This window comes from Canis lupus, chromosome 19 (genome assembly GCF_011100685.1).
Source record: "Canis lupus familiaris isolate Mischka breed German Shepherd chromosome 19, alternate assembly UU_Cfam_GSD_1.0, whole genome shotgun sequence".
Classification (NCBI taxonomy): Eukaryota; Metazoa; Chordata; class Mammalia; order Carnivora; family Canidae; genus Canis; species Canis lupus.
In genome coordinates this window covers 31,451,780-31,465,933 of record NC_049240.1, presented here as the reverse complement: position 1 = coordinate 31,465,933, position 14,154 = coordinate 31,451,780, and the positions used below count along the sequence as shown (strand labels likewise).

The 14,154-nt window shown below is 35.9% G+C and overlaps 1 protein-coding gene across 1 annotated transcript in view; it reads left to right on the top strand.

The window, feature by feature from the left end:
• EPB41L5 (erythrocyte membrane protein band 4.1 like 5) overlaps positions 1 to 14,154 on the top strand; it is a 74,790-nt gene that overhangs the window by 11,721 nt on the left and 48,915 nt on the right. Inside the window, 1 exon segment of the mRNA NM_001002952.1 lies at positions 9,273 to 9,377. Coding sequence (NP_001002952.1) covers positions 9,273 to 9,377 — 105 coding nt within the window.

Below are 14,154 nucleotides of genomic sequence, written 5' to 3'. Positions count from 1 at the left end.
AAATGTCTATTCAGTACTTACTAATTTTGTTTTTTAAGATTTATTTATTTATTCATTCATTCATTCATTCATGAGAGTCACAGAGAGAGAGAGGCAGAGACACAGGCAGAGGGAGAAGCAGGCTCCATGCAGGGAGCCTGACGTGGGACTCGATCCCGGGTCTTCAGGATCACACCCTGGGCTAAAGGCGGTGCTAAACCGCTGAGCCACCGAGGCTGTCCTTGCTAACTAATTTTAATTTAAAAAAAAAAATGTAGTGTTCTTATCTGATTTTATTTTATTTTTATTTTTTAAATTTTTGTTTATTTATGATAGTCACCCAGAGAGAGAGAGAGAGGCAGAGACATAGGCAGAGGGAAAGCAGGCTTCATGCAGCGAGCCTGACATGGGATTCGACCCCGGGTCTCCAGGATCGCGCCCTGGGCCAAAGGCAGGCGCCAAACCACTGCGCCACCCAGGGATCCCTCTTATCTGGTTTAAAATTTTTTTTTTAATTTTAAAATTTTAATTGAAGTATACTTGACATACAGTATTAGTTTAGGTGTACAACACAATGATTGGACAATTACATATACATTATGAAATGCTCACCATGATAAATAGTTAACCATTTGACCAAAGTTATTATAATATTATTGATCATAATCCCTATGCTGTACTTTTCATCACTGTGACTTATTTATTTTATAATTGGAAGTTTGTACCTCTTAATCCCCTTCATCTATTTGGCCCATCTTCCCACCTCCCTCCCCTCTGGCAATTATCAGTTTATTCTCTGTATTCATGAATCTGTTTGTTTTTTTTGTATATTTTCATTTGTTCGATTCTGATATAAGTGAAATCACATGGTATTTTTCTTTCTCTGACTGCTTTTACTTAGTTTAACACCTTTTAGATCTATCCATGTTGTTGCAGATGGCAAGATTTCATTCTTCTTTTTATGACTGAGTAATATTCCATTGTATATATACCCCATTTTCTATATTGATTCATCTGTCGGTGGGCCCTTATGTTTTCATATTTTGGCTATTGTAAACAATGCTGCAATAAACGGGCACATGTATCTTTTTGAATTAGTGTTTTGTTTTCCTTGTGTAAATAGCAGTGAAATTATTGGATCATATCATACTTCTGTTTTTAATTTTTTGGGGAACCTTCCTATTGTTTTCCATAGTGACTGCATCGATTTAAATTTCTGCCAACAGTCCATGAAGGTTCCCTTTTCTCCACATCCTCAGTAGAACTTATTTCTTTTTTTTTTTTTTTTTTTTTTTTTTTTTTTAATTTAATTTTTTAAAATTTTTTAAAGGCAGGCGCTAAACCGCTGCGCCACCCAGGGATCCCTAGAACTTATTTCTTGTCTTTTTGATCCTAGCCATTCTGATTGGTGTGAGGTGATACCTCACTGTGGTTTTTGGTTTACGTTTCCCCGGTGATGAGTAATGTTGAGCATCTTTTTACATGTTGTTGGCCATCTGTATGTCTTTTTTGTTAAAAATGTATAGTCAGGTCCTCTCCCCATTTTTTAATCAAATGATTTAAATTATTTGTTTTTAGAGTATTTAGTTGTATGAGTTCTTTATTTTGGATTTTAACCTCTTATTGGATATATCATTGTAAATACTTTTTCCCATTCAGTTGATTGCTCTTCATTTTGTTCATGATTTCCTTCATTGTGTAAAAGCTTTTTAGTTTGATGTAGTTCTAATAGTTTATTTTTGCTTTGTTTCCCTTGCCTGAGGAGACTTATCTGGAAAAGTATTGCTAGGGCCAGGGTCCTTGAGATTACTGCTTGTATTTTCCTTTGGGAGACTTATCTGGAAAAGTATTGCTAGGGCCAGGGTCCTTGAGATTACTGCTTGTATTTTCCTTTGGGAGTTTTACAGTTTTAGGTCTTAGAGTAAGGTTTTTAATCCACGTTGAGTTGACTTTTGTATATGGTGCAAGATACTGGCCCAGTTTCATTTTTTTGTATGTAGCTGTCCAGTTTTCCAATGTCATTTATTGAAGAGACTGTCTTTTCCCTGGTGTATACTTTTGCTTCCTTTATTGTAGATTAATTGGCCATGTAAGGAGTGAATTTGTTTCTGTGCCCTCTATCCTGTGCCATTGATCTGTGTGTCTGTTTTTGTGCCAGTACTATGCTGTTTTTATTAACATAGCTTTGTAGTATAGTTTGAAATCTGGGATTGTGAGATCTCCAGCTTTGTTCTTCCTCAAGAAGCTTTGGTTATGGTAAATTGATTTGTGACAAGGGTGGCGGAGCCATTCAGTGGGGGGGAAATAGGCTTTTCCACAAGTAGTGCTAGGACAAGTGGATAGCCATATTCAAAAGAATGAGTAGGAACTTTAGCTCATGCCATGTACAAAAATTAACTCAAAATGGATCAAAGACCTAAACATGAGAGCTAGAAGTATAAAACTCTTTGAACAGAAAATAGAGATAAATCTTTATGACCTTGGATTTGGCACAGTTTTTAGATATGATACCAAAAACGTGAATAACAAAATAAGAAAAAATAAATTGGACTTTTATCAAAATTAAAAACTTTTGTGTCTCAAAGGCCATTATCAAGAAAGTGAGAATGTTCTCACACATAATGGGAAAGACTATTTGCATATTATGTATTTGATAAGTACTTATGACTAGAATATATAAAGAATTGTTGCAACACAATAATAAAAAGAACCCAATTTAAAAATGGGCAAAGGATCTGAATAGACACTTCTCCACATAAGATATACAAATGGTTAAGTACATGAGAAGATGCTTGCCATAATTAGTCATCAGAGAAATGCAAATTAAAACTGCAGTGAGATACTACATATCAACTAGGAAGGTTAAAATAAAAATGTCAGATAATACTAAGTATTGGTGAGAATGTGGAGAAATCTGAACCCTCTTATACTTTTTGGCAGGAATATAAAGTTGTGCAGCTGCTTTGGAATATAGCCTGGTAGTTCCTCAAGTGATTGAACATAGTTATTATCATTTGACCCAGCAATTCAACTTTTAGGTATATATCCAAGAGAATTGAAGACATGTTTAGACAAAAACTTGTGCACAGGTAGTCATAACAGTGTTATTTTTACTATCCTAAAGATAGAAAACCCTAGCTATTTGTCAAAAGGTGAATGTATAAACAACATGTGTTATATCCATATAATGGGATATTTGGCCATGAAGGAAATGGAGTACTGATACATACTACATGGGTGTATTTTGACAACATTGTGCTAGGTGAAAGAAGCCAGTCACAAAAGGCCACATATTATATGATGATTCCATTCATATGAAAGACCAGAATAAAGAAGTCTATAGGACAAAAGAGATTAGTGGTTTATGGTTGCTAAGGGCAGATAGGTAGGGACTGAAGGGGTGGTGGGAATGGTGCTTGAGGCAATAGCTAAAAGACACAAGGCTTCTTTTTGAGAGGCAATAGCTAAAAGACACGAGGCTTCTTTTTGAGGTACGAAGATGTTCTGAAATTATGATGGTTGTGCATATCTGTGAATATACCTTTGAATTTTGTACTTTTAATAGGTGAAAGATACAGTATGTGAACTATATCTCAAAGCTGTTTATTTATTTATTTTTTTTTAAATTTTTATTTATTTATGATAGTCACACAGAGAGAGAGAGAGAGAGAGAGAGGGAGAGGCAGAGCCACAGGCAGAGGGAGAAGCAGGCTCCATGCACCGGGAGCCCGACGTGGGATTCGATCCCGGGTCTCCAGGATCAGGCCCTGGGCCAAAGGCAGGCGCCAAACCGCTGCGCCACCCAGGGATCCCTCAAAGCTGTTTAAAAAAATTCATGGATTTTTGCCATTTAAGTCCATTTAAGATTTAGTCCATTTAAGATTTGTTAGTACTCAAGAGACATGATTTAGAGTTGGTTTCCTTGATTGATCATAGGGAAAAAAATCTGGAGATTGTATAGTAGCAAAACACAAGATGATGGGGTTATAGAGTAATAGTGGCATGGAGACTGCAGAAGGAATGCTTAGTACATGGATATGGTGGAGGGAGGAAATGAATATTAGACCTGAGTAAAATACAGTTCATTTGTGGTGGAGGGTGGTGATATTGATTGTGTGGAAGATCATAAGAGCATAGTCAGCCGTCATTGGGAGAGGAGTAAAAAGAATGAAGTGGAGAAAGGAGCTTCAGTGGAATGATGTGATCAGAAGCCAGATTTAGAGGATTTAAAGGAATTATTGGGACAAACTTACATTTTTTTTTAAACTTACATTTTATACTCCCTTGTTCCTAGTAGGTGCTTAATATTATTTAATTGGTAGGGAAGTGCATGAAGGGAAATTGAATAATTGCCATGAGATTTGGTAGTAAAAAAGGAAGAACATAATAGCAGCTGGAGAATGGCTGGATAGGGGAGTTCTGAGTTTGTTAAATGAATAGGAAAAATGTTTCTCGGCAATTGGTTTTATCTATACAGGTAGAGATTATAGGATGAACATTCTAGAAAGGACTACCATCTTATGCTGGGAAAGATGGAAGGCTGATGAAAAGGTAATATCTTGATGGTCTTAATCTTCAGAAAATAGGATGTGAAGTGAAGACCAGGTTTGAAAGAGGTGATGACCTGGAATAATTTGGTAGGGGAAAGAGAAAGAAGAATATAAGCAGCAAGTGAGAGTTTAGATGCAGCTGAAAAATGAATTTGTAGTGAAGTTGGGGGTGGGTAAAACAGATGAAGGGATCAAGAGGTACAGACTTCTAATTATAAAGTAAATAAGTTAGGGTGATTAAAAAGTAGAGCATAGGGAATGTAGTCAGTAATACTGAAATAATTTTATATGGCGACAGATAACCACACTTATTGTGGTTTATATAAATGTACTTTATATAATTGTTGAATCACTATGTTTTACCCTGGAAATTAATGTGATATCGTATGTCAACTATACTTCAATACAATTTTTCTTTAAAATGCAAAGGACTTGGATACTTCTACAAAGAATATACAAATGCTCAATAAGCACATGAAAGTATGTTCAACATTACTAGACATTAAGGAAGTGGAAATCAAAATCACATGAGATGCCCTTTCACATGCATTAGGATGGTTGGATCAAACAAAACAAAGCAAAACAACCCCAGAAAATAACAGATATTGTGGAAGATGTGGAGAAATTGGAACCTTATGCATTGCTGGTGGGAATGCAGAATGGTGCAGCTACCGTGGAAAACAATTGGGCAGTTTCTCAAAAGTTAAACATAGAATTATCATATTCTACTCCTAAGTATATACCCAAAAGAATTGAAAGCAGAGACTCAGATACTTGTATGCCATGGTTCATAGCAGTATTCACAATAGCCAAAAAATTAAAACAACCCAAATATTTATTAGCAGATGGATGGATAAACATGGTAGATACATACAATGGAATATTACTCAGTTTCAAAAAGGAATGACATTTTGGGGCCTGCTACAGCATGGATGAACTTTGAAAACATGCTAAGTGAAATAAGCCAGGGACAAAAGGACATACATTGTATGATTCTACTTACATAATTTATGTAGAAGACGCAAATTCACAAGCCACAGAAAGTAGGAGAGAGGTTACTAAGAATTGAGGGAAAGGAGTGTGAAGAATGGTTGTGTAATGAATACAGAGTTTCTGATTGGTAGGATGAAAAGTTCTGGAAATGAATAGTGGTGATGGTTGTACACATTGAGAATATATTTAATAGCATTGAATTGTATGTGTTAAAATGGTAAAATTTATGTTATGTTAAAAAAAAGGAGAAATGGGGGCAGATGAAAATAAGTGGGGTCAATATACTGGAAATTCCCATGTAGTTGGAGAACCTAAGCATTGAGAAAAATTTTATGAACAAGTTAGAGACAAGGCTGTGATAAGAAGTTGAGGGTATCTAATTATTGATCCCAGAGGTGACATTCCAGGTAAAATCTCAGTGTAACGTGTAACCCTTAGGGAGTTGGAGCTTGGAAGACAGCAAAATTCAAATTCTAGCCTGTCATTTTTTAGTTATGCAATTTTATCATATTACTAAAGCTCTGAACTTTTTTCTATGTTATTGTTAAGTGGACAAATAAGCCATAATCATCAGAGTAATTGTGAGTATTAAATGAATGTATGTTTAAGAAAAAGAAGTACCAGCACTTAGGTAGGAAATTTAAAATGAAAAAAATAGAGGAAGAATACTTGAGGAAATATATTGTTTTCCCAGAATTGAAAGGAGATGAAAGATCACAGATTTTTTAAAAAGGCCCAGTAGAATACCAAATACGGTTAAGGAAGAAAACCACACCTAGACATATTACATTGAAATTTAAAACTATCAGAGATAAAAAAGTCTAAAAGCTTACCAAGAGAATTAATAACATTATTAAGGACCAGAATTCAAATTGTCATCATACTTTTCAACAGTAACATAAGCAGCAAGAAGATAGTGTAATACATTTTGAATACTGAAGGGAGTACTGAAAGAAAAGAACTTTGAATCTTGCATTTTATAAGGAGAAAATTGTCATTCGAGTGTTGTAGCATGGTTAAAATATTCCCAAACATAGAGGACCTTTAAAGATTAGCTATACAAAGTCCCACATGGGGATCATTTCTGTAGGAAGAACTCAAATGAGTGGAGAAACAAACCTAGCAGATGCTACTAGATGTATGTGATGTATACATGTAAGAGTGTAAAGAATGATCAGAATACCAAAATAAAGATTGTTGTCTTAAAAAAAATAGCCACATCCAGAGAAAAGAATTAAGAGAGAATATGTTCATAAAATGAGGATTGAATGGAGGGGAAATCATGAGAATGCGGGCGTGGTAAAGTTCTTCTCTTGGTAAAGGGATATATGGATAGCATTTTTATATATCAAAAAGAAAGGTTGTAAAAAGTACAGGAGGGGTGCTTGGGTGACTCAGTCAATTAAGCCTCTGCCTTTGACTCTGGTCATGATCCCAGGGTCCTGGGATCTAAGGGCCCTCCACCCCCCGCCCCTGGCATTGGGCTCCCTATTTGGTGGGGAGCCTGCTTTTCCTTGTGCCTTTGCCTGCAGCTCCCCCTGCTTGTGTTTTCTTTCTCTCTCTGTCAAGTAAGATCTTAAAAAGTGCAGGAAAAGCAAAAATACAAGTTGAAATAAAGATATCCATTAAAAGGCAGAGAGTGATGATTCAGTAAAAAAATAAGTGTAAATATACATATTTTACAAGAACTGCCTTGAATCACAATTTAAAAGAGGAGGGGCATGGATAGGGTGTGTATGAAAATTGTTGAAAACTGAGATCCTAGCAATGCTTTTGCTTATGTGGGTTGTATCTGTTGATAGTTACCTTATTAGAAATCAAAGAAAAATTAAAAATATATTTATCAGTTAATTTTAAAACAGCAATAATCTACCCCTTTTAAGTTATAAAGAAGTAACATACATGTATTTTTTCAAAAAGATCCATTTTTTTGAGAGAGAGCAAACAAGCATGAAGGGTGTGAGGGGCAGAGGGAAGGGGAGAAGCAGACTCCCTGCTGAGCGGGAAGCCTAATGTGGGGCTCAATCTCAGGACCCTGAGATCATGACCTGAGCCAAAGTCAGATGCTTAACCCATGAGCCACCCAGGCGCCCCAATGACATACAAGTATTTTTGTGAAAAACATTTGTTTAAGGGATGCCTGGATGGCTCAGCAACTGAGCATCTGCCTTCAGCTCAGGGTGTGATCCCAAAGTCCCAGGATCAAGTCCCACATTGGGCTCTCTGCTTGGAGCCTGCTTCTCCCTCTGCCTATGTCTCTGCCTCTCTCTCTCTATCTGTCATGAATAAATAAATAAAATCTTAAAAAAAAAAAAAACATCTGTTTTATTAAACAACAAAAGAATTCAGTGAGAAGAGTAGCATTGTCTTATGCACTTTTGCCTATCTCTTTAATGTCTGGTCTGAGAGAACATACTTAAGTTTACTCTATTGCAATATGTTGTTTAGATTGAGTTACATGAGGAGAATCCTAGGACCTTGTGGATCTTTTGAAAGTATCTGGGATAACCCTTGGGTCCTGAGACCACACGTTGAGAACTGCTTTTTCCAAACAATTTTCTTTATTACTGACCCTTCCCTCCACATTTGGTGTCTTCTGCATTGATGATGATATTTTTTCATTGTCCCATATTTCCTCCCACCTTCCATTTTTGTTTTTACTATTGCCTACCTTATATTCTTTTCTAGTTTAAGACTGATCTCCAAGTTTTCACTGATGATTCTAGTCTATGACTATCTTATCTCTAAAATCTGTTGGCAAGTGTATTGTTCCACATGATTCATGCTTCAGTTTCTAAATTTTCTTGTGTGTTTTCTCTTTCCAGTTACATTATGAAGCTCTGTTGAAGTAGGGACTCTAAAAATTGACAAGATGAAATAAGAGTTTCTCCTTATTTAGTACAAGATAATATTTGTTGGTTAATAAGAGGTAACACTTTCCATGAAAGTGCATATAGGGATCCCTGGGTGGCGCAGCAGTTTAGCACCTGCCTTTGGCCCAGGGCACGATCCTGGAGACCCGGGATCAAGTCCCACGTCAGGCTCCCGGTGCATGGAGCCTGCTTCTCCCTCTGCCTGTGTGTCTGCCTCTCTCTCTCTCACTGTGTGCCTATCATAAATAAATAAAAAAAATTAAAAAAAAAGTGCATATGGATCACAAATTCTCTTTGGTTTTAAGTAGTCTATTGGAAAATTCTAATATCTTACACATTACCTGATATATGGTAGTATTTTTGGTATTGCAAGTAATTTTTTTAAGTAGATCTTATGAAGATTTATTTATTTAAGAGAGAGCCAGGAGAGGGGCAAAGGGAGAGAATCTCAAATAGACTCTCCACTGAATGTGGAGTCCAATGTGGGGCTCGATCTCAGAACTCTAAGATCATGACTTAAGCTGAAATCAGGAGTCAGGGACGCCTGAGTGGCTCAGCAGTTAAGTGTCTGCCTTCGACTCAGGGTGTGATCTTGGAGTTCTGGGATCGAGTCCCACGTTGGGCTCCCTGCATGGAGCCCCCTTCTCCCTCTGCCTGTGTCTCTGCCTCTCTCTCTCTCATGAATAAATAGTCTTTAAAAAAAAAAAAAAATGAAATCGAGTCACACTTAACTGACTGAATCACCTAGGTGCCCCTAGATCTTGTATAACTAAAACCATCTTCATTTTAAGCTTATTGATCTTGTGAGTCATTTGTGTGTGTGTGTTTGTGTGTGTTTTTAGTCATTTGTTGATTAATTTATTTTCTTACCTTTCAGAAAAAAGCCAAAGGACAAGAGCTCTTTGATCAGATAATGTACCACTTGGACCTTATTGAAAGTGACTATTTTGGATTGAGATTTATGGATTCTGCACAAGTAGCAGTGAGTAGCTGTTTTCTGGAGGTCCCAATGTGGGAGTACAGATGGAAAATTTCAGATGATGTGCTAAGTGTACAAGGCTACATATTCTTACAGCATTCTCTTTTTTTTTTTTTTTTTTTGGTGATTTTCTTATTATGGTCTGAAGCTGTGACCACTTCAAAATAACCTAAAGTGCTTGTTAAAAAAACTTGAGTCCTGGCCCTAGCCCATCTTACTAGAGCATGATCTTTGCAGATGAGGCTAGGAAATCTGTCTTTTTAATAATCACTGGATTGGTTGTTGGGCATACTAAAGTTTGAGAATCACTGTGTAATGGAAAGGGTGCTAAAATGGGAGTTTTGTGGGTTCTTGGGTAAGTGATAAAAGTTACTAACTTGCAGATTAAGGTGAATAGTTATCTTCAACATCCCTTCCTGATCTGTGATTCAATAAATGTTGATGATGTGTATTTTTTTTAAAGATTTTATTTATTTATCTGTGAGAGACACACACAGAGAGAGGCAGAGACACAGGCAGAGGGAGAAGCAGGCTCCCCAAAGGGAGCCCGATGTGGGACTCGATCCCAGGACCCTGGGATCGCGACCTGAGCCAAAGGCAGACGCCCAACCACTGAGCCACCCAGGCGCCCCGATGATGTGTATTTTTGATGAGAGAACAGCATATGTCTTAGGGTAGGAAATTGGAGGCTTTACAAAGATCTGAGTACTATATACTAGGATTTGACTGGAGGATTTTTGAGAGAAAGTAGTAGATAATAAGATTGGAAGGAGGATTAGTGGCCATATCATCCAAATTGAATACCAAAAGTATTAAAAAATGGGCAATATATATTCTCTAATAATTGGAATTAGGGGTTTTTCAAGCAGGGAAGTTATATTTTGCTTCAGAAAGTATTGTGTAGGGTTATTTGGAATGGGCAGAGATTGAAGTCAGAAGGAATCACTGCAAACACTGGGGGATAAAAGAAACATTAAGGCCGTAATAGGATATTCACAGTAGCAGGGAGGGAGAAGGAATAGAGATAAGGATATCAAGACATTAAGCTTTGAATTCTGGAAGTCTGTGATGGAGGAGTGTATGTGTTTAGTGACACATTAATTGTAATATTTAGGACTCACAGGAATAATATATAAGAATTCTCAGGTTCTTTTTGGAGTGAGATGTTAATTCATTCATTCAAAAATAAACATACAGATCAATGGAATAGGATAGAAAGTCCAGAGACAAAACCATAATTATATGTTTTTTGACAAAGGAGGCAAGAATATGCAATGGGAAAAAGTCTCTTCAACAAATGGTGTTGGGAAAACTGGACAGCTACATGCAAAAGAATGAAACTGGATCACTTTCTTAAACCATACACAAAAATAAACTCAAAATAGATTAAAGACCTAAATGTGAGACCTGAAACCATAAAAATCCTAGAAGAGAGTACAGGCAGTAGTTTTTCTGATAATAGCCAGAGCAACATTTTTCTAGATAGGTTTCCACAAGCAGAGGAAATAAAAGCAAATATAAACTGTAGGGACTGCATGAAAATAAAAAGCTTCTACATTGCAAAGGAAATAATCAACAAAACTAAATTGCATCCTATTGAATGGGAGAATATATTTGCAAATGACATATCTGATAAAAAGCATAATTTCCAAAATATATAAAAAACTTATACTAATTCAACACCCCCAAAATTTTGAATAATCCCATTTAAAAATGGGCAGAAGATACAGATAGACATTTTTGCAAAGAAGACCTCCAAATGACCAACAAACATATGAAAAGATGCTCATCATCACTTACTAGAGAAGTGCAAATCAAAACTATAATGAGATATCACCTCACACCTGTCAGAATGGCTAAAGTCAAAAACACAAGAAACAAGTGTTGATGAGGGTGTGGAGAAAAAGGAACACTTGTGCACTGCTGGTTGGGATGCACACTGGTGCAGCCATTGTGGAAAATAATTCAGAGATTCCTCAAAAAAATTAAAATAGAACTACCCTACAATCTAGTAAATGCACTACTGGGTATTTACCCATAGAATACAAAAACACTAATTCAGAGGATATATACACCTTTGTGTTTATTGCAGCATTATTTACAAGAGTCAAATTATGGAGACCAAGTGTTCATCAATAGATGAATGGCTAAAGAAGAGATGGTATATTTATCCAATGGAATATTATTCAACTGTAATAAAGAATGATATTTTGCCATTTGCAACAGTATGTTTGGAGCTATAACAGTATGTTTGGAAGTATAATGTTAAACGAAGTAAGTCTGAGAAAGACAGATACTATACTATATGATCTCACTCATATGAGCAAAGGGGGAAAAAAAGGAGACAAACTTATAGACTCTTAATTATAGAGAACAAACTGATGGTTACTACAGGGGTGGTGGGTGGACAAAATAGGTGATAGGTATTAATGAATACATTTACCAAAACATGCACTAAGTAATATATAGAATTGTTGAATCACTATATTTTATACCTGAAACTAATATAACACTGTATGTTAAGTATCCTGTAATTAAAATAAAAAACTTTAAAAAATGATCAAGGAATTACATGTCACATTTCAATCTTGAATATTCGATCTTGTAAATGTAAAATTAATTTGTTAAAGCTTAATGTATTGGTTATTTAAGGTCAGTCCAAAATATGTATGATTGGAATTATCCATTTACTTTTCTTCCTGTGAGTATGTAAAATCTCAGTTTGCTGTTGTTTACTTTTGCTTATACTAGCTCATTTTTTTAATACCAGCTCATTTTATATTCATGTACGCATTTAATTTTGTAGTTGAAATAATGTCATATTGACAGAAAAGTTGCAAGAACAGTGTAAATAACTTTTTGTGGAACCATTTGAGAAAGAGTTACAGATGTTTTCTCACCCTGAATTATTTAGTGTATGTTTCCTACAAGCATATTCTGCATAATTGAGTATAGCCATCAGAACCAGAAAGCTGACATTGTAACATTACCGCCTCTAGTCCTGAGACTCCCATGTTTTGCCAGTTGTCTGTATAGTGCCCTTTATAGCCAACCTAGTTCAGAATCACGTTTTACTTTCAGTTATCAAATTTCTTTAGTTGCCTTCATCTTAGAATACTGTGGTTCCTCAGTTTTTCCTTGACTTTTATACTTTTGAAGATATAGGCCAGTTACTTTATAGGCTGTCCCTCAGTTTGGATTTGTCTGATGTTTTCTCAGGAAGTAGGTTATTAGATACTTTGGCAGGAAAATAAGCGAAGTGATGCTGTGTTCTTCTCATTTTACCTAGTGACATTTAATTTCATTTTGTCCCATTACCAGTGATATTAATTTTGAATCTTTTTTTTTTTTTTTTTTTTGAGACAGGATGGAGAGGGGTAGAGTGGGGAGAGAGAGAATGAATGAATTTTAAGGAGGCTCCACACCCAGTGTGGAGCATTGCAGTGTGGAGTTTGATCTCACAACCCTGAAATCATATCCTGAACCCAAATCAAGAGTTGGATGCTTAACTGACTGAGCCACCCAAGTACCCTGATATTAACTTTGGTCCCTTGGTTAAAGTGTTATCTACCAGGCCTTTCCATTATATTCTTTTTCTCTTTCTAATTAATAAGTTTTTAAAAATTTATTTTATTTTTTTGTGGGCAGTTACTTTGAGACTTTATCAGACTTACTGTTTATTTATGAGCTAATGGATTCCTGTTTTATCCATTGTGTTATAATTTGTTACTGTCTTTTGATGCTCGAAGTTTCCCAAGTTTGGCCAATGAAAGCTGCTTCAAGATGTCTTCTGTGTTCTTGATACATGCACCCATCATTCTTTGGGTATCTTACTTTCTGGCCCAAGAGTGTGTTCCATATTCATATTGTATTTCCTTGTTCCAGCCCTGGAATTAGCCAGTTTTCCAATTGGCTTTGTGGTCAGATTTAGAGAATATATGTTCATGTTTATTTTTGTCTATCTATATAAATTGACACTACGACTTCACACCCGTAGCTCCCAATTCCAGTCCAATGCTACAGAGCTTACTATAGTTTTTTCCTCTCCCATATTTATAGTTTTCTTCTACAGAATCCAAGCTTTGATTCTCATCAATATGTTTATCAGAGTGATCACTTACTTTGGATGGAATCAGTCTCTAACCTCTCCCTGAACAGATTCTGGCATTGCCCAGACTGCCTTCTTACTTCTGGAATGAATTATTTGGGAAGAGGAAGCTTCTTATGAGCCAATTATCTTATAAATACAGAATAATATGTAAAGTACTTCTTTGGAGATAGGGTTGAAGAGTTATCTCCCTAGAGGCATGGTTTAGAGTGGGAGGATTAGAAGAGAGAAGGCATGCTTGAGGAAAACAAAGTTGGTTTTAATTAAGGTGATCAGTCTTTTGCCTAAAGTAGGCCACTTTTTAAAAAATTGAGATATAATTTATAAATCATAAAATTTACCAGTGGTTTTTTATATATTCAGTGTTATGCAGCTATCACCACTATCTAATTCCAGAACATTTTAATAACTTGCAAAAGAAACCATGTTCACATTGCCAGTCACTCTCCATTACCCCCGTCCCACAGCCCCTTACAAACACTAATCTTTCTATTTGTATGGATGTGCCTATTTTGAAAATTCTGTGTAAATGGAATCATGTGATATATATAGCCTTTTGAGTCTGGAAACATGCTTAGCATAATATTTTCAGGGTTTATATTGTAGCATCTCTGTACTTGATGTTTAATGGCTAAATAATATTCCATTGAATGGATATACCACATTTTGTTC